The sequence below is a fragment of the Rhinoderma darwinii genome, chromosome 1, assembly GCF_050947455.1.
Source record: "Rhinoderma darwinii isolate aRhiDar2 chromosome 1, aRhiDar2.hap1, whole genome shotgun sequence".
In the NCBI taxonomy this organism is placed as follows: domain Eukaryota; kingdom Metazoa; phylum Chordata; class Amphibia; order Anura; family Rhinodermatidae; genus Rhinoderma; species Rhinoderma darwinii.
Genome location: NC_134687.1, coordinates 648,139,990 through 648,161,193, shown reverse-complemented (window position 1 = coordinate 648,161,193; position 21,204 = coordinate 648,139,990). Strand labels below are relative to the sequence as shown.

The following is a 21,204-nucleotide window of genomic DNA, read 5'->3' as shown; positions in this document are numbered from 1 at the left end:
ACTATCCGCTGCGCATTAAACCTTTCGCGCACCACGACTTAATAGCATATCGTGGTGTGGGGGGTGATATATGGAGCGTCTCACGCGCTGAACCCGCGCCATACGCTGCAGGTGGCAGCTGTGTATTACAGCTGACACTCGGGACTAACGGACAGAAACAGTGATCGTGCTGTTACAGGAGCATGTAAAAATGACAATATACTGCAATACATTAGTATTGCAGTGTATACTACCAGTGATCTAATGATTGCTGGTTCAAGTCCCCTAGGGGGACTAATAACATGTGTAAAAACAAAAGTAAATAGTTATTATTAGTGGAAAAAATGAAATAAATATTTAAAGTCCAAAAAGTCTCCACATTTTTTTCTCTAAAGTAATGTAAAAAAAATACACAAAATTGGTATCGCTGCGTCCGTAAAAGTCCAAACTATTACAATATACCATTATTTAACTCGCCGGTGTAACGCCTTGAAAAATAAAGAATTTTAAACTGCAAAATCGCTGTTTTTTGGTCACCTTGGCTATACCAAAAAATTTAATAAAAAGTGCTCAAAAAGTTGTATGTACCAAAAAATGGTACCAATAAAAACTACAGCTTGTCCCGCAAAAAATAAGCCCTCCCACCACTCTATTGACCAAAAAATAAAAAAGCTATGGCTCTCTGAAAGCGGGGAGGAAAAGCGAAAAAGAAAAAGCAAAACATGGATCAGTTCGGAAAGGGTTAATTACTTTCTAATGGAAAAACATTTATGACCACATGTGGGGCATTGCCGTACTCGGGAGAATTTGCTTTATAAATGTTGGGGTGCTTTTTCCTCCTTTATCCTTTGTGAAATTGAAAAAATTAAACATTTTAGTGGAAATAATGTTGATATTAATTTTTACGGCCTAATTCTAATAAATTCTGCAAAAGACGTGTGGGGTCTAAATGCTCACTATACCGCTAGATAGATTCCTTAAGTGGTGTAGTTTGCCAAATGGGGGGAGCTTCTGCTGTTTCGGTCCCTCGGGGGCTTTTCAAATTCGACATGACACCCAAAAACGATACCAGCTAAATTTGAGCTCCAAAAGCCAAATAGCGCTCCTTCCATTCTAAGCCCCAGTGTGGGTTCAAACAGCACTTTATTACCACATATGGCGTATTTCCGTAATCGGGAGAAATTGTTTTACAAATGCTGGGGTGCTTTTTCTCTTTTATTCCTTGTAAAAATTAAAAATGTCTACGTTTTTACAGAAAAAAAAGTAGATTTTTACCTTTACAGACGAATTCCAATGAATTCAGCAAAACAACTGTGGAGTCAAAATGCTAACTTTACCCCTAGAAAAATTCCTTGAGGGGTGTAGTTTCCAAAATGGGGTCACTTTTGGGGGGTTTCCACTGTTTTGATACCACAAGACCTATTCAAACCTGACATGGTGCCTAAAATATATTCTAAAAAAAGGAGGCCCCAAAATCTACTAGGTGCTCCTCTGCTTCTGAGGTCTATGCTTCAGTCCATTACCACACTAGGGCCACATGTGGCATACTTCTAAAAACTACAGAATCTGGGCAATAAATATTGAGTTGCACTTCTCAGGTAAAACCTTCTGTGGTTCAGAAAAAAATGTATTACAAATGAATTTTGGCAAAAAAAAATGAAATTTGTAAATTTCACCTCTACTTTGCTTTAATTCCTGTGAAACGCCTAAAGGGTTAAAACACTTTCTGAAAGCTGTTTTGAATACTTTGAGGGGTGCAGTTTTCAAAATGAGGTGATTTATGGGGACTTTCTAATATATAAGGCCCTCAAAGCCACTTCAGAACTGAACTGGTCTCTGAAAAAATAGGCTTTTGAAATTTTCTTGAAAATATGAGAAATTCCTGCTAAAGTTCTAAGCCTTGTAACGTCCTAGAAAAATAAAAGAATGTTCAAAAAAGTAGACATATGGGAAATATAAACTAGTAAGTATTTTGTGTGGTATTACTATCTGTTTTACAAGTAGATGCATTTAAATTTAGAAAAATGCACATTTTTGCTAATCTTCTCAAAATCTTGGTGTTTTTTACAAATAAATATTGAATTTTTGCGACCAAATTTTTTCACTAACATAAATTATAATATGTCACGAGAAAACATTCTCAGAATCACTTGGATAGTTAAATGCATTCTAGAGTTATTACCACATAAAGTGACACATGTCAGATTTGAAAAATCGGCTTTGTCCTAAAGGCCAAAACGGGCTCAGTCCCGAAGGGGTTAAATTGCTGCAATAAATAAAAAAAACTTTAAAATTTACTTTTCCCAACACCAGTTTTTGAAGGTTAAAAAACACTAGAGAGGGCAGAGGGTAGAGAATGACGAGTGGATGTGGATTTATTATCTCCAAACTGACTATTTCTTCTACGTTCACTTTTTACTTTAGTGACGTCGTAAAATCACTGTACAATCCACACACATACATAAATATGCACATACATACATATATTCACTGTACAATCCACTTCCACTGTTATATATATACACACACACACACACACACACACACACACACACACATACACTACCGTTCAAAAGTTTGGGGTCACCCAGACAATTTTGTGGTTTCCATGAAAACTCACACTTGTATTTATCAAATGAGTTGCAAAATGACTAGAAAATATAATCAAGACATTGACAAGGTTAGAAATAATGATTTTTATTTGAAATAATAATTTTCTCCTTCAAACTTTGCTTTTGTCAAAGAATGCTCCATTTGCAGCAATTACAGCATTGCAGACCTTTGGCATTCTAGCTGTTAATTTGCTGAGGTAATCGGGAGAAATTTCACCCCATGCTTCCAGAAGCCCCTCCCACAAGTTGGATTGGCTTGATGGGCACTTTTTGCTTACCATACGGTCAAGCTGCTCCCACAACAGCTCTATGGGGTTGAGATCTGGTGACTGCGCTGGCCACTCCATTACAGATAGAATACCAGCTGCCTGCTTCTTCCCTAAATAGTTCTTGCATGATTTGGAGGTGTGCTTTGGGTCATTGTCCTGTTGTAGGATGAAATTGGCTCCAATCAAGCGCTGTCCACAGAGTATGGCATGGCGTTGCAAAATGGAGTGATAGCCTTCCTTATTCAAAATCCCTTTTACCTTGTACAAATCTCCCACTTTACCAGCACCAAAGCAACCCCAGACCATCACATTACCTCCACCATGCTTGACAGATGGCGTCAGGCACTCTTCCAGCATCTTTTCAGTTGTTCTGCGTCTCACAAATGTTCTTCTGTGTAATCCAAACACCTCAAACTTCGATTCGTCTGTCCATAACACTTTTTTCTAATCTTCCTCTGTCCAATGTCTGTGTGCTTTTGCCCATATTAATCTTTTCCTTTTATTAGCCAGTCTCAGATATGGCTTTTTCTTTGCCACTCTGCCATGAAGGCCAGCATCCCGGAGTCGCCTCTTCACTGTAGACGTTGACACTGGCGTTTTGCGGGTACTATTTAATGAAGCTGCCAGTTGAGGACCTGTGAGGCGTCTATTTCTCAAACTAGAGACTCTAATGTACTTGTCTTGTTGCTCATTTGTGCAGCGGGGCCTCCCACTTCTCTTTCTACTCTTGTGAGAGCCTGTTTGTGCTGTCCTCTGAAGAGAGTAGTACACACCGTTGTAGGAAATCTTCAGTTTCTTGGCAATTTCTCGCATGGAATAGCCTTCATTTATAAGAACAAGAATAGACTGTCGAGTTTCACATGAAAGCTTTATTTTTCTAGCCATTTTGAGAATTTAATCGAACCCACAAATGTAATGCTCCAGATTCTCAACTAGATCAAAGGAAGGTCAGTTTTATAGCTCCTCTAAACAGCAAAACTGTTCAAAAATAAGGAAATTTCGAAGTGACCCTAAACTTTTGAATGGATGGTAGTGTGTGTATATATATATATATATAATATATATATATATATATATATATATATATATATATATATATACACACACACATGTACATACATCCACTAAAACAATTCACTTCGACTGTGGTACATACACACACACACACACACACTGTTCAGACATAACATTTAAACCAGTGTCAGATGAAGAGGTCAGAGCATCTCCAAAACGTCCGGTCCTGTGGGGTATTCCCGGTATCAGTGGTTAGTACCTGCAAAAAGTGGTCCAAGAAAGGACAACCGGTGAACCGGAGACAGTGTCATGGTCGCTAAAGGCCCATTGATGTGCATAGGGAGTTAAGACTAGTCCATATGGACCTCTCCCACAAAAGTGCGACTGTAGCACAAATTGCTGAAAAAAGTTACTGCTGGCTATGATAGAAAGGTGTCAGATCACGCAGAGCATCGCAGCTTACTGCAGTTGGGGCTGGCATGCCGACCCCTGTCCACCGCCAAAAGCGTCTACAATGGGCACATGCATCAGAACTGGACCATTGTGTAATAGAAGTTGGCCTGGTCTGATGGATCACGTTTTCTTTTACATCTCGTGGACGGCCAGGTGCGTGTGCATCACTTACCTGCGGAAGGGAAAGCACCAGAATGTATTTAACCGAAAATGATTCCTAAAAAAATATACGACTCGTCCCGCAGAAAACAAGGCCTCAAATAACTATGTAAGATATCCGGAGTGATCGGAAGAAATTGTGAATATATTGGGCGCTGTCACCGTTGTGTAGATAGGTATAAAAAGATTTATTCGGAACGTACAACGCATTTCGGGCTCTTCCTCAGGTAAACTGTACTTGGTGCTAGAGGCCTGCAGGGTGGAGCAACGGTCACAGACCCTAGTTGATTCACAAACTCATCCTAGTGCTGTGCCTGCTGCACAACTGATTCTGGTGAGCATTATTGTGCAGCCTTAAAAATAAAACTTTATGGCTGATGGAATGTGAGGAGGCAAAAAGAAAAACAATTATCTTGGTCCTTTTGGAAAAAATGGCTCGGCGCTTAAGGGGCTACTAAGCAGATGACACCCTGGGATTTGTTTGGCTAGCAGGGTATTCTTAAAAGAGATGTGTCCTGCCGCTTTCAAGTGTGTACGTTGATTATTATAGCGGAGTAAAAATCTGTCTCTCCCCTACAACACCATTAGCTCTCATTTGTCCATCGGCCACATCAGGCCTATGAACTACCACTAGGACCCAAGCACAGTTGGTGAGGACCAATGTTTGTTCTAAGTCTTAGCAGCTCCTGAGCGGGGCAGTTAGGGAGCAGGGCAAGTCTCCATTAATGGTGGGCGTTCTGATGACCAAAATTAATACCCCCAGTAAACGCTAATATAGCGACTAAATAAACTTATTTCGAGTTAGTTTTAATTACTTTTTTAAAATACTACCAGCAGTAAAACAGACTGTTAGAAACTATTGTTCACACTACCTTTTTATGCAAGTATTCACAAATGGGTGTTTTACGATTCCCGTTGTCAAAGGACTGGTTCCCTACATACTGACAGTATCACACTGTGCAGGGACACATTCTCCTGACAAGGGGAGTGGTAACATCCATTTGTCTATCAGTCCTGGACTGCACAAAAACTTTATGTGAAATACACGGATTTCCTATTGATTTTGCCACTCCGATGTCTTTGGCTCCTCAATTTTCATACATTTCCACACCTATAAACAAAGAGAAAATTATCATGGTGCCGCACACTGTGCCCCTAAATATAATAGCGCCATACACTATGCCCCTGATTATTATTGTGAGGGTAGGTTCACAGTGTTTTCGGCCGTTTTTCGTGCCGTAAACGCCTGAAAAACTTAAGAAAAATCGGAAGCAGAACGCCTCCCAAACATCTGCCCATTGATTTAAATGGGAAAAACTGCGTTCTGTTCCAATTGGGCCATTTTTTTTACTCTTTGACACTAAGCAACAATTATTGCATTGATATCTGACAAATGTCCGTTCACTTGATTAATTGATAGTATCACTGCCTATATGAACGATTAAAATTCGATTTTTATTATAGAAAACCTTACTAAAATTGGGCTAAATAGCCAAAAGTACTAAGAAGGCATAAGCACGGTGCACCAGACAGATGGAGGAGCGATTGAAGATACTGTTGTTAGCACCATATGCTGCCAAACAACAATTCCCCCTGTCTGTATTATGATATAACACCTGGTCAATCCGTGCCACTAACACGTGTCCCTACGCGTTTCCGCACCGCTAGTATTCACGGTGCTTCATCAGGGGTCACACTGATGCGATTACAACACATCTATATTTGATTATGTTATGTGGCCGGGAGACACCTATTGCGTGTCTCAAATCATTCACCCGGCTCGTGTGCGACACTAGTCAGCTGGTCGAACACGAGCCGAGTGAGATGCCGGACATATGTGCTCTGATGACTACATCCAGGTGGAGAATGAATGGAGAGGTGACCACACATGTGCACGACTCTCTACATTCACTTGTATAGGAGTTCCAGACACAGTCGAGCATGGGAAGAGGTGGAGCCGCATCTTTTAGACATTTCTGGCGTATCCTGGGGAGAAATGTCCGTGTTGGGAATACCCCTTTATTCCATGTGGTGACGGCTCTGAGAAGATGATTTTCTCAATGCTCAATAAGTGAGGTTCTGTATGTCACACATGATGTTGTCCCCTGTATGATTTCCATCTTCTCCTCTCTTCATAAAGACGTCTGCAATACCAGATTCTCCAGTTTTCTCATCTTCTCCTCCACAACATTCCTTCTCCTGAATGACCCACCAAGGATGGACAACGAAAGGAATGAGATGAGCAGAAGAATATTAGACTTCACCTTGAAGATCATCTACCAGTTGAGCGGAGAGGTAAACTTTTCTACATTATAGAACAAGTCACACATAGGGAAGGGACAATACATAATAGGAAGTAATAGGAAGAATCCAGTGTCCTGTATAACAGTGTCCAGACCTTCCAAGGGACGTCAAGACGCCAACAGCAGAAAAGCTGAAGATCAGCCACCCATATGGACAGTTATGTGTCATGTCACCAATGCAGCAATAGTAATGTTGTAGAGCAATGAGAATGACAAGAAACCAGGAGAATCAGGATGACATCTATATAGAAACATGGAAGATGACGGCAGGAGGAGAGCACATGGTCCTTCTAGTCCCCCCAATATTATTTCCTTTTTAGTTTTGGCCTCGTTCTATTTTCTCAATGTCTTTTTGTAGGTGAGTTCTCCAGTATTACAGATGTGGGATCACTAGTGCTCTATACAGCGGGGTCACAATCTCCCTCTTTCTACTGAGGGGGGAATACTGTGCTCAGTTCTCTAAGTGTCTCTCTCCATACACAGGAGTACACAATAGTGAAGAAGACATCGGGTGACTGTACGACTCCCGTCATCCATGAGTCAGGAGGATGGAGCAGTAGTCCCATCACAGAGCCTCCCCCTCACTCCCGGATACATGAGAAGAAGATCTTAGAACTGATCTACAAGATGACGGAGCTGCTGACTGGAGAGGTGACACTGCTGGGAATGCTGGGAAATTCTACAGTAACAGCACTGGAGGTGTCTGGGTGATGACTGTATCATTGTGTGTGTCAGGTTCCTATAAGATGTCAGGATATCACGGTCTATTTCTCCATGGATGAGTGGGAGTATCTAGAGGGACACAAGGATCTGTACGAGGAGGTCATAATGGAGAACTACCGGCCGCGCACATCACAAGGTGAGATATAGATATATCATTTATATATTATTATTTTTGTTGTTGAAGTGTTAATTTTGTCACGAGTAGTATATACAGACATGTGATTCCTGATCTTCGATCACACCTTCCTTGCTTTGCTGCAGTGCTGCACTAGGGAATGGTCACAAATTTATTGTAGAAGTTTCTATATAACTGAATGCTGTTGTTTCTGTAGCAGGTCCATTAATTTTTACTACCCACAATCAGATGAGTTGGACATACACAGAAATTTCTGCCACCGTTTTTCCATGTGTGACCATAGTCTTATATAACCAGTGACTGATCTGCGCTGCTCTTATAATCTCTACAACATGAGGAGTGTAAAGTTCTACCATGTGGGAACAGCGGACATGACAATCATGTGGAGATATAACAAAGAGTTAAATATCTTCCTTGTAAGTCACAATATACAGGGTCACTGGTAGTAATGTAGAATGTGGATCCAGGGATCTGTCCAATTGTCAGCCGGGGGCAGTGAGGTATTTTCCACTTTATGTAGAATTGGGTCTCTGTCATGTGATGATTGGTTTTCACCTTCCTCTGGATCTACTGGGATTCGTTATACATATTAAATACTTGCCATAATTAGCAATTATACATCACCTTTTCTTAGAACTTTGCTTTTTTCCTCTGTTATTCCTCCTAGAAATGTATGAATGATTTGATATATAGGCGTTACCAGCTGGGGGCGTGTCCATACAGTCTGACAATATCTAATCAGTGCTGTCAATATCAGAAGGTGTAAGGACACGACTCTTTCACAAGGGAAATGGTAACACCCTTTTCTCAATTTAATCTTATATTTCCAGTAGGAATAACAGAGGAATGGCATAACGCATGAGTTCAGAGAAAAGATGCTCCAGAATTGTTGATTCATGGGGTATACAAGTATTTTTACTATACAGAAGTGTGAGGAGAGCAGACGTCCTCTATAAAGAGTGTTTTTTGCCTTGCTCTGGATGAACTGGGGTTTGTAAGTCTAAAAAGTTTAAACTTGATGGTCTTAGACCTTGTTTAACCCACTAACTATGTAAAATGTCTCTCTCTGTCTATCCCGATCAGCCCTAACATTAAAACCACCTGCCTAATATTGTGTAGGTCGCCCCCGTGCTACCAAAACATCTATGGCCCACGTGGCATCTCCATGGTATCTGGCACAAGATGTTAGCAGATCCTTCAAGTCCTGTAAGTTTTGAGGTGCGGCCCCCATGGATCCGACTTGTTTTTCCAGCACATCCCACAAATAATCGATCGGATTGAGATCTGGAGTATTTGGAGCCAATTCAACTCCTTGAACCTTTGCTGAACAATTTTTGCAGTGTGGCGGGGGCATTATCCTGCTGAAAGAGGGCACTGCCGTTAGGAATAATGATGCCATAAGGAGGGTAATTTTCTGCACTAATATTTAGGTAGGTGGTACGTGCCACTTTTACTTGAATGCCATGACCAGCAGAACATTGCCCAGATCATCACACTGCCTCTGCCGGCATGTCTTCTTCCCATAATGCATCCTGCTGCCATCTCTTTCCCAGGTAAGCGACGAACCCGGCCGTCCACATGATGTAAAAGAAAACTGGATTTATCGGATCAGGCCGCCTTCTTCCATTGCCCAGCTCTGATACTGCCTATTGTAGGTGGAAGGGTCAGGGTGTGCGCTCTGACTGGTCTGCGGCTACACAGCTCCATACGCAGTAAGCTGCGATGCTCTGCGTGTTCTGACACCTTTCTATTATAGCTAGCAGTGACTTATTCAGTAATTTGTCGTACAGTAACTCTTCTGTAGGTTGGGACCAGATGAGCTCCCCACGCACACGCCCACGCATGTGATGGTGCATTATGTGTGGTTTATTGTGAGCCCTCAGCAGAGAGGAATGCATTCTGTAATCAGGTACCACATTTTGTGTCTCCAACATATGGACAATCAGATGAGTCAGAGGTGCAGCCACAAGACATAAAGTGTCAGCATTGTCCAGTCTCCACAGGGGATCATCAGGAGGCACCACCATCACTCAGCTAGAGTGCAGACCAGCAAACCAAGCAGATTCAATTATCCCCTCCACTGTGTTCTCATCCTTGCTGTGGCAGACAATAGACGGGCAATACACATAATAGTACAAAGGACCACAACTCACATACAGACAGTAGAACTACAAACTAAAGTCATTATAACAAATGATGGTGATTAGAAACTGTCAAGATGTTCCTCCCCCTGAGGGTTATGTAAGGGCTTGTCCTGGGGAGGATGGAGATCTCCTGGATGTGGACTTTAATGAGAGCTGAAGCTGAGGCCAGCGCTCTGAGGAGTTTCCTGTGATTACCTGATTTTGTGGACTGTGTGCTGTTCCTGCATTGAAGGCTACTTATTCTGTAAGCATTGGATGAAATAAACCCTGCTGGAGTTGCCCTGTCGTCACTGGCTCTGTTGATTATGTATTAACCTCACGAACCCCATGACAACTGATGTCAGATGTGGGATCAACAGAGTGCAGGAGAGATGGACAGAGGTCTGCACACCAGGATGTCTATCGTGAGGAGAGCAATTGTGGTTTACCAGAAGACAATGGACTGTCTCGGATCAAAGTCTACAGAATGACATTGAACACTGAGCTTGGCATCAGGCTCTAACTATGGTAAGGAAGGAACAAGTTCTTGTGCGAGCCAGGGAGTTGTACCAGGAGACCATAGATGTTCTGCGATGTTTGGCCTCCAAGGATGATAAGTTCTGGGATTGGAATTGGTGTCTGGCACAAGCAGAGTGAGATGTGCCGCAAACATGGTGTGTACGACCAGCACAGTGTTATAAGGATTATGCTGCTGCTCCAGGCTCTGATCGCTACAGATCTCCAGAGAAAGCTCCAGAATGTCCTGAGGTGAGTGATATGGAGTGTGGGGGTAGCATATCTCATAAGACGTGGGAGCACCAGGAAGAGGGAAAAGATTCGGAAGGTATGCATACAGAGGATGTCTATATATCTACAGAAACAAATACTGTGGATGATGAAGACACAGGAGATAGAAGTAGCACTGATGTGGATGATGAAGACACAGGAGATATGGCTAGTGCTGGTGTGGATGAGGAAGACACAGGAGATATAACTAGCACTGGACCTCCTGAAACCTTTAGCACTGAGATCATCAGTGCCAGTTCTAAAAGCCCAACTGAAGTTAAGTCACACGAAACAGACCCACTAGTGAGCAATGATGTTTGTGCTTCTCCTGGCGATGTGTTTCCCGCATTCCCTTCAGCCCAGGATTTCCAAGAGATTGAGGAACCCAGCTGTATTGTTACCTTGAGATCTGATTTGTCGGAGTTCGTTAATTATGTGAATTTTGCAGTCAGTATGGACTCTCCAGGCACACAGTCTTCCAACATGGATGAGGAGAAGACTGGAGTGTCAGCGAGTTCTTAGGTGGAAGAAGGAGCGTTGGAGGAGCAGGTCTGCAAAGGATGACAAGACACGGGTCCCAACAGCAGTGGGGACCTTCATGATGGTGGGACTTCAGACCCTTTTCAATTATGGTTCTTGTTTTCTCAAACTAAGTGGACTTCTAGCTCCCCATCTTCTGCCACCAAAATTCTCAGGACTCACGACAATTCTCAACAGTGACTGTATTTTCTGGTATGGTTTTTGCCTGGGTGATGGGTCAGATAGTATGCCAGCATTACCCAATATATTGTGGTGAGATGTAGTGGGGAGGAAAGTGTGTGGTTGGGCCATGCTGAATCTGCAGAAACCTTTAAACTGGATAAAAGGTCTCAAGAAACCTCGTGACCCCAGAGACTCCATCTCACGGGCTGGACTACCCTGGAAGCCACCGGATCATGTCTTCCAAAACGAACAGATGACGTGGAACTTTTGTAGAAATTTCTTGAACCTTGTGATGGTTTTTCCAGACATTGCTCTTTACCCTGGATATACATGTGCATTGGACTTTCTTTACAGCCTGTGGATTGTTCCTATAGAACTGCAATAAGTGGCTTATGAGTGGGGCAGCCAGCGACCTGTGTAGGCCACATGGCCAGCTCACTTATTTTATGAGGGGAGAGGTTGTGATTGTGCATTTTTGTGTCATTTATTGTGAGTCCTCAGCAGAGAGGAATGATTCTGTAATCCGGTACCACAGGTCGTATCTCCAGCCTATGGACAATCAGATGAGTCAGAGGTGCAGACACAAGACCTAAAGTGTCATCATTGTCCAGTCTCCACAGGGGATCATCAGGAGGCACCACCATAACTCAGTTAGAGTGCAGACCAGCAAACCAAGCAGATCCAATTATCTCCCCCCACTGTGTTCTCATCCTGGCTGTGGCAGACAATAGTTGGGCAATACACATAAGGCTGGGTTCACACGAGCATGTTACGTCCGCAATGAACGGAACGTATTTCGGCTGCAAGTTCCGGCCCGAACACACTGCAGGGAGCCGGGCTCCTATCATCATAGTTATGTACATTGCTAGGAGTCCCTGCCTCGCTGCAGGACAACTGTCCCGTACTGTAATCATGTTTTCAGTACAGGACAGTAGTTCCACGGAGAGGCAGGGACTCCTAGCAACATACATAACTATGATGCTAGGAGCCCGGCTCCCTGCAGTGTGTTCGGTCCGGGACTTGCGGCTGAAATACGTTCCTTCCATTACGGACGTAACATGCTCGTGTGAACCCAGCCTAAGAGTATAAAAGACACAACTCACATACAGACAGTAGAACTACAAACTAAAGTCATTACAACAAATGATGGTGACTAGAAACTGCCAAGATGTTCCTCCCCCCTGAGGGGTATATAAGAGCTTGTCCTGGGGAGGAGAGGGATCTCCTGGATGTAGACTTTAATGAGAGCTGAAGCTGAGGCCAGCGCTCTGAGGAGTTTCCTGTGATTACCTGATTTTGTGGACTGTGTGTTGTTCCTGCTTTGAAGGCTACTTGTTCTGTAAGCATTGGATGAAATAAACCCTGCTGGAGTTGCCATGTTGTCACTGGCTGTGTGGCTCTGTCGATCGTGTATTAACCGAACGAACCCCATGACACACACCTATGGTTTTTATCGAAAAGTTCCAAATAGTCATGCTTCTCAGTCCCCAACGATGTTATGAAGTTGTACCAGCATTTTAGAGCTGTGAAAATTCTTGTAAATAAAAGTAAAACTGTAAAATTTTTCCGCGATTTTTGTGAAGTCACTGCAAAATGCCACAATTTCCAGCGATTCTTCAAAAGACAAAATAGCGTGACGAGAGAACCGTGTACATGCAGCTTTTTAGTTATTAGTGAGAACTACTTGCAGCACACATTAGACATCTAGGGCAAAGTGCACATGGGAGTCAGAGTGTAGCGTCCACGGCCGCGGACTGCCGGGATTACTCACACCCAGACGGCCGCAGCCATAAATCTGTGTGCGCTGGCCCGCATCTCCTTCCCAGGAGATGCCAGCGATCACTTCCACTCCGTTCTGCTGTGTCCAATAGGGTGCACTTGAAAATAATCATCAATAAACCCATGATCACCCTGTATTATAAAAAGGGCTCTGCCCTTTCACTCATTGCCTGAGCGTTGTTTTGTTTACTGTGTTAGTCTTGCAAATGGTCCCTTAGTGTTCTCCTGTTCCCAGTGTTCCCGTACCTGCTACCTGTATTCCGTGCTACCGTTGTTCCTGTGCCTTAGAAAGTTGGAGTCGTATTGTTCCATCGGTCACGTCTGCTGTGTTACACCACGCCTGATGTCTGCTGCCAAGGTCCCATCTGTGCCAAGCCGTTACCACTGTCTGAACTGCTACAGGTACCCTTGTGCTTGGACTATATAGACGTTGACTTGGTACACTATTTGGCCAGCTGCTATCCCGCTACAGCTGTATGGCGCAATGGGTCCACATACCCACAGATTGTGACCGTACACTCAGGCCATGGACCCCGCAGGTCAACCCAAGTCCGTGACGACATCACAAGCCATGCAGGAGGATATGCTAGTCTGCCAATTACGACAGGACCAACTCCTCCAGGCGGTGAACGCCGTTACACATCGGCTGGATACACAAGCTGCAGTCATCTCAGCATCCGTTCCTGTTGCTCCGGCTGTTCCTCCGGTCAGTATCAGTGCTGACTCCCGATTCTCACTGCCACTACCTCCTCGCTACGACGGAGACGCGAGGACCTGCAGGGGATTTCTGAACCAGTGCCAGATCCACTTCAGTTTACATGTCAGAGCATTTCCTACTGATGGCATAAGGATCGCATTTATAGTCTCACTCCTTACTGGCAAGGCCCTAGAATCAGCAAACTCTAGAGACCAGTGACTTCCAGTGTTTCCTACAGACATTTCGCACGGCATTTGAGGAACCTGGACGAGTCTCCTCAGCCGCTGCATCTCTTCTGACCCTTTGCCAGAGGGTCACCTCCGTCGGTGAGTACGCCATTCAGTTACACACCCTGGGACAGAGCTGTCCTGGAACAATGAGGCCTTGGTGGCTACATTCTGGCAGGGACTGTCTCCTAAAATTAAAGACGAGCTTGCTGCTCGTGATCTGCCGCCTACCCTGGTTGACCTCATACTTCTAGCCACCCGGATTGACATGAGGATCTGGGAGCGATCCCAAGATGTTCGTCGGGAGAGAAGATTCCCTAAGCTGGCTCCTATCTTCCAGCAATCCCTGTTGCCCTCACCAGTTGTCCCACCAGAGGAGCCCATGGAGGTGGACCGACTCAAACTGTCTGCCCTGGAGAAACACCGCAGACGCACTTCAGGACTTTATCTGTAATGCTGCCTCGGAGGCCATGTTGTGCGTTTGTACCCCCAGAAGCAAAAGAAACTCCAATGTCTAAGATTGGTTGAAGGGACAACCGTAGGTGGAACGGCGCTAGAAAGAAAGTTCTCGAAACTGTCTATCCCCGTGACCATAGTGTCTGGTGAAAAGACGAACCGGGTCTCTGCATATCTGGTCCCAGGGTCCGCAACAAACTTCATCCAAAAAGACCTAGTGGATCTTCTCCAGTTGCCCCCACAGTCCCTCTGAATACGTCTTTGGCTGTTGCCTCAGTGAATGGACTGCCTCTGCCCGACCCGATTGTATCTGAAACCAAGCCGCTGAAGCTCCAAGTTGGAGCCCTTCATTCGGAACTAATATTGTTTCTTGTTTTGCCTAAAGCCGTCAATCTTGTCCTACTGGGCCTGCCTTGGCTCCGACTACATGCCCTAGTCCTGGACTGGAATTCCGGAGAAGTTCTCGGATGGGGCTCCAAATGTAGTAGCCGCTTTCTGTTACAGATCCATCCTGTACAGTATTCTCTGCCACATTCATTTGCAGGATTACCCCCTCATTTCTCTCAGTTTCTGGATATCTTCAGTAAGGAGGCTGAGACGCTTCCTCCACACCGGGCTTATGACTGCCCCATTGGACTGGTTCCAAATGCGTCCACTCCCCTTGGTCGGGTATACCCTCTCTCCTTGCCAGAGACTCTTTATCGGCCCATATCAAGGAGAATCCAGAGAGGGGTTTCATACAAAAGTCCACCTTTACGGCTGAGGCCGGGTTCTTCTTTGTCAAGGAAAAAGACGGATCTCTTCGGCCTTGCATTGACTGCTGTGGTCTCCATCAAGTCACGGTCAAGAACAAATATCCGTTGCCACTAATTTCCGTACTATTTGACCGCATACGAGTAGCCAAGTTCTCTAAACTAGACTTGCGTGAGGATTACAATTTGATCTGAATTCGTGAACGTGATGAGTGGAAGACCACGTTTAACACTCGAGACGGGCACTACGAATACTTGGTGATGCCATTCGCACTGTGTAACGCTCCCGCGGTCTTCCAGGAATTTGTGTCAATGATATCTTCCGATATCTTCTCTATGTCTGTGTTGTTGTCTATCTCGATGATATTCTGATTTTCTCTCCCGATCCGACGACTCATTGGAGGCATGTTCGTCAAGTTCTTCTGCGATTAAGGGAGCATCGTCTGTATGCCAAGCTGGAGAAGTGCGTCTTTGAAAATAACTCCCTGCCCTTCCTGGGTTAAATCATCTCGGATCAATGTCTCAAGATGGATCTTGAGAAAGTAAAGTCCGTCCAGGAATGGCCATGTCCTCGGGACCTGCGGTCCATACAGCGTTTTTTGGGATTCGCCAACTTCTACCTGCAGTTTTTTCCAAACTTCTCATCATTGACGGCTCCCATCTCTACCCTCACCAAGAAGGGTGTCAACGCCAAGGTGTGGACTCCAGAGGCAGAATCTGCATTTAATATCCTCAAGAATGCCTTTACCTCCGCCTCAATCCTCCATCATTCTGACGTCTCTCGACAGTTCTCATTGGAGGTGGATGCTTCCTCTGTTGATGCAGGTGCACTTCTGTTCCAGAGAAGCCTCAAAGAAAAGGCAGTGATATGTGGCTATTACTCAGGACCTTTTTTCCTCCACAGAGAGCAATTACTCTATTGGGTTCAGGAGTTACTGGTCATTAAATTGGCTCTGCAGGAGTGGAGACATCTGCTAGAGGGCGCAACCCACCCCATCCTGATATACACCGATCACAAGAACATTACATATCTCCAGTCCGCTCAACGGCTGAACCCCCGTCAAGCCAGGTGGACGCTGTTCTTCGCCCGGTTCCAGTTTGTGCTCCACTACCGGCCCGCAGGCAATGTGAGGGCCGATTCCCTGTCCAGGTCATTTGAAACAGAGGACACCGTGGAGCCTCCGCAATGTATCATTAACCCATCCTCTATTATTTCTGCTAATCCTCTGCAAGTTAGAGACATTCCTCTGGGGAGGACTTTTGTGCGGTTGGCAGGCAGGAGGAGAATCCTTCGCTGGGTGCACAGCTCTAAACTGGCTGTGCTCCTTAGACCCGAGATCTGATTGCCTGGCATTTCTGGTGGCCCACGTTGCCCAAAGATATGGTGGACTTTGTCTCGTCCTGCACTGTGTGTGCGTCCAACAAAGTTGCTCACTCCAAGCCTCCAACCTCTGCCTTTGCCCAATGCTCCCTGGCAGCATATAGCAATGGACTTTGTCACTGACCTTCCTTCCTCTGGAACGGTTCTCGAAAATGGCTCATTTTATCCCGCTGACCGGCCTACCTGCCTCTCCTCGGCAGGTGAATCTCTTCATCCAGCACATCTTCCGTTTGCATGGTTTGCCTCCTTCATATCGTGTCTGATCGGGGGCGTTCAGTTCACCTCGAAATTCTGGAGAGCCCTCTGTAAACTCCTAGACGTGAAATTGGACTTTTCTTCAGCCTTTCATCCCCAGTCTAATGGCCAAGTAGAGAGGAATAACCAGACCATGGAGAATTATCTTCGCCTCTTCATCTCCATGCAGCATGATGATTGGGTACAGTTTCTTCCATGGGCCAAGTTCTCGTACAACAACCACACAAGTGAGTCCACTACTTCCACACCATTCTACATTGTCTACGGCTAACATCCACAAATTCCTCTTCCTGTTCTGGCTATGTCCCTGGTACCCACAGCTGTCTCTGCATTTGGATATTTTCTACAGGTCTGGCAGCAAACCCGTTTCTCTATTCTGCAGGCAGTCGATCGCATGAAGTGAAAAGCGAGAGAGAAGAGAGCCATCTTCGTATCTTCCAGGTATTAAAGCCTGGCTATACTCTAGGAATATCCGGCTGAGGATGCCGTCATACAAGTTTGCTCCCAGGTTCATGTGTCTCTCCTGAAGCCTATGGTCCCGAACCGCTACACAAAAACGCCTAGCCCTACAGTTGCTCCCATGGTTCTTCTGATGTATTCGAGGTTAAGGAGATCCTGGACTTTACCAAATAAAACGTTCGTCCTCCTACTTTTTTGGACTGGAAGGGATTTTGTCCAGAGGAGAGGTCTTGGGATCCAGAAGAGAACCTAAATGCTCTTGCCCTCATTAAAAAGTTCCCCCTTGCTCTGGTCCCAGGAAGAGGGGGCGTAAGAGGGGGAATGCTAAAGCGTCCACGGCCGCGGACCGTCAGGATTACTCACGACGGCCGCAGATATTGATCTGTGAGAGCTGGCCTGCATCTCATCCCCAGGAGGCGCCAGAGCTCACTTCTGCTCCATTTTGCGGTGTCTCGTAGGGTGCGCGCACGCTCCTGCCCGGCTTTTAAGGGCCAGCGTGCGTACATGAAAATACTCATCACTTAACCCATGATCACCCTGGACTATAAAAAGGGCTCTGCCCTTTTGCTCATTGCCTGAGCGTTGGTGTGTTTACCTATATTAGTTTGCAAATGGTCCCGTACCTGTATCCTGTGCTACTGTTGTTCCTGTGCCTTAGAAAGTTGGAGTCGTGTTGTGCCATCGGTCACGCCTGCTGTGATACACTACACCTGGTGTCTGCTTCCAAGGTCCCATCTGAGCCTAGCCGTTACTACACTCTGAACTGTTACAGGTACCCTTGTGCATGGACTATATATACATTGAATTGGTACACTGTTCGGCCAGCTGCTATCCCGCTACGGCGGTATGGCCCAATAGGTCCACATACCCACAGATCGTGACACAGCAAAATGCTCTTGCACTAGCATTTTGCTAATGTCATTCACCGTGCGATTTAAGGGAATGTTCACACGTAGTGAATACGACCCACAACACACAAGAAATCCGGCCAAATATTTATCCCAAATGGTGTACGTATAATCCTCCACAATTCCTCCCTGCTGGATCCACTTCTGATTGGCTATATAAAAAAAACTGCATGCAGCCTAATATGTTATAAATTTGTCTACTTTGTGGTTTGAAAAATATAAAAATCACAATCCATTTTTCATCCTAACAGAAGATGTCATTCAGAACTCTGAGCGAAACGTAAAGTTTTCGATAAATTATGAACATGAAGATGAAGATATCAAGCAGCATTCTTCAGGAGAAACCCACATTGTCCTTAATGTACATCCAGGACTTCACAGTACAGCTCTATCATATAATTCCCCTTATCATAAGGAACCTTTTCCTGACCAATCCCAGATTGTTACCACAAGTATAGCTCAGAAAGGGGGTAAAAGGTTTCAATGTGGTAAACAGTTCACAAAAATCTCAGGGTCTTTTAGGCACAGAACTCACACAGGGAAGAAACTGTATTCTAGTTCAGAATGTGGGAAATATTTTACACATAAATCAAGTCTTACTACACATAAGAGAAGTCATACAGGGGTGAAGTCATATTCCTTTTCAGAATGTGGGAAGTGCTTTAAAAATAAAACACATCTTACTTTACATGAGAGAAGTCACACAGGAGAGAAGCCGTATTCATGTTCAGAATGTGGGAAATGTTTTACAGAAAAATCAAATCTTGTTACACATGAGAGAAGTCACACAAGAGAGAAGCCGTATTCATGTGCAGAATGTGGGAAATGTTTTACCTATAAATCAATTCTTGTTAAACATGGGAGAATTCATACAGGAGAGAAGCCGTATTCATGTTCAAAATGTTGGAAATGTTTTACAGAAAAATCAAATCTTGTTACACATGAGAGAAGTCACACAGGAGAGAAGCGATATTCATGTTCAGAATGTGGGAAGTGCTTTAAAAATAAAGCAGATCTTACTTTTCATGAGAGAATTCACACAGGAGAGAAGCCGTATTCATGTTCAGAATGTGAAAAATGTTTTACAAAAAAATCAAATCTTGTTAAACATGCGAGAAGTCACACAGGAGAGAAGCCGTATTCATGTTCAGAATGTGAGAAATGTTTTACAGAAAAATCAAATCTTGTTAAACATGAGAGAAGTCACACAGGAGAGAAGCTGTATTCATGTTCAGAATGTGGGAAATGTTTTACCTATAAATCAGGTCTTATTAAGCATGAGAGAAGTCACAGAGGAGAGAAGCCGTATTCATGTTCAGAATGTGAGAAATGTTTTACGGAAAAATCAGGTCTTGTTAAACACGAGAGAAGTCACACAGGAGAGAAGCCGTATTCATGTTCAGAATGTGGGAAATGTTTTACAGAAAAATCAAATCTTGTTAAACATGCGAGAAGTCACACAGGAGAGAAGCCGTATTCATGTTCAGAATGTGGGAAATGTTTTACAGAAAAATCAAATCTTGTTAAACATGCGAGAAGTCACACAGGAGAGAAGCCGTATTCATGTTCAGAATGTGAGAAATGTTTTACAGAAAAATCAAATCTTGTTAAACATGAGAGAAGTCACACAGAAGAGAAGCTGTATTCATGTTCAGAATGTGGGAAATGTTTTACCTATAAATCAGGTCTTATTAAGCATGAGAGAAGTCACAGAGGAGAGAAGCCGTATTCATGTTCAGAATGTGAGAAATGTTTTACGGAAAAATCAAGTCTTGTTAAACACGAGAGAAGTCACACAGGAGAGTAGCCGTATTCATGTTCAGAATGTGAGAAATGTTTTACAGAAAAATCAAATCTTGTTAAACATGAGAGAAGCGGTATTCATGTTCAGAATGTGGGAAATGCTTTACACAAAAAAATCACATCTTGTTAAACATGAGAGAATTCACACAGGAGAGAAGCCATATTCATGTTCAGAATGTGGGAAAGTCTTTACACAAAAAAAAAATCACATCTTGTTAAACATGAGAGAAGTCACACAGGAGAGAAGCCATGTTCATGCTCAGAATGTGGAAATTTTTTTACAGAAAAATCAAGTCTTGATATACATGATAGAAGGCATCCGTGGGCTAAGGCATATTTATGTTCAGAATGTGGCAAGTGCTTTAGAGATAAAAAATATCTTACTTTACATGAGAGAATTCACACAGGAGAGAAGCCCTATTCATGTTCAAATTGTGGAAAATGTTTTAAAGAAAAATCAAGTCTTGTTAAACATGAGAGAATGCACACAGGAGAGAAGCCACATTCATGTTCAGAATGTGGGAAATGCTTTTTACGAAAATCAAATCTTGTTAAACATGAGAAAGCTCACAGAGGGGAGAAGTAATTTTGATGTTGTATATATGGAAAATGTTTTACATGGAAATAAAATGTTGAAACTCATCCAAAAAATTTGCAGAAAAAACCTGTATTCTTGTTTGAAATGTGGAAAAAGCTATGGGAGCAAAAAAAAAGATTTTTAACTCATCAGGTTATTCACAGACAATAACCCCTTAGCGATGCAGCCAATTATGGCCTTGTGAACACAGCCCCATTGCTTTAAAATCTGATGTGTCACTTTGTGAGATTAATTTAAACGTCCTTTAACCTTTCACAATATCTGCCACGTAGATACAACAATGTTGGAAAAGCATTTCCCCAAACCGCTGTACATGTATGACGGGGAGTCTGCACCATGAACAGTGGGTGTCAGCTGTACAGTCCTGGCCAAAAGTTTTGAGAATGACACAAATTTTGTTTTTTACAAAATTTGCTGCTTAAATTTTTATAACGGTAATTTGCATTAACTCTAGATTGTTCTGAAGAGTGATCAAATGAATTGCAATTAATTGTAAAGTCATTCCTTGCCAGGAACATTAACGTAATCACAAAAACCCAATTTCCACTGCATTTCAGCCCTGCCACAAAATGATCTGCTAACATAATTTCAGTGATGTTCTCGTTCGCTCAGAAGAAAGTGTTAACTAGG

At 43.7% G+C, this 21,204-nt stretch overlaps 1 protein-coding gene across 1 annotated transcript in view; it reads left to right on the top strand.

Moving 5' to 3' along the window:
* The window catches only part of LOC142655967 (uncharacterized), a 75,444-nt gene extending 54,852 nt beyond the window's left edge, over window positions 1–20,592 (top strand). Inside the window, 6 exon segments of the mRNA XM_075830762.1 lie at window positions 6,627–6,781; window positions 7,273–7,440; window positions 7,525–7,648; window positions 18,425–19,890; window positions 19,892–20,170; window positions 20,173–20,592. Of these exon segments, the coding sequence (XP_075686877.1) occupies window positions 6,627–6,781; window positions 7,273–7,440; window positions 7,525–7,648; window positions 18,425–19,890; window positions 19,892–20,170; window positions 20,173–20,562 (2,582 nt within the window). The 3' untranslated portion in view covers window positions 20,563–20,592.
* The last annotated feature ends 612 nt before the right edge of the window (window positions 20,593–21,204 follow it).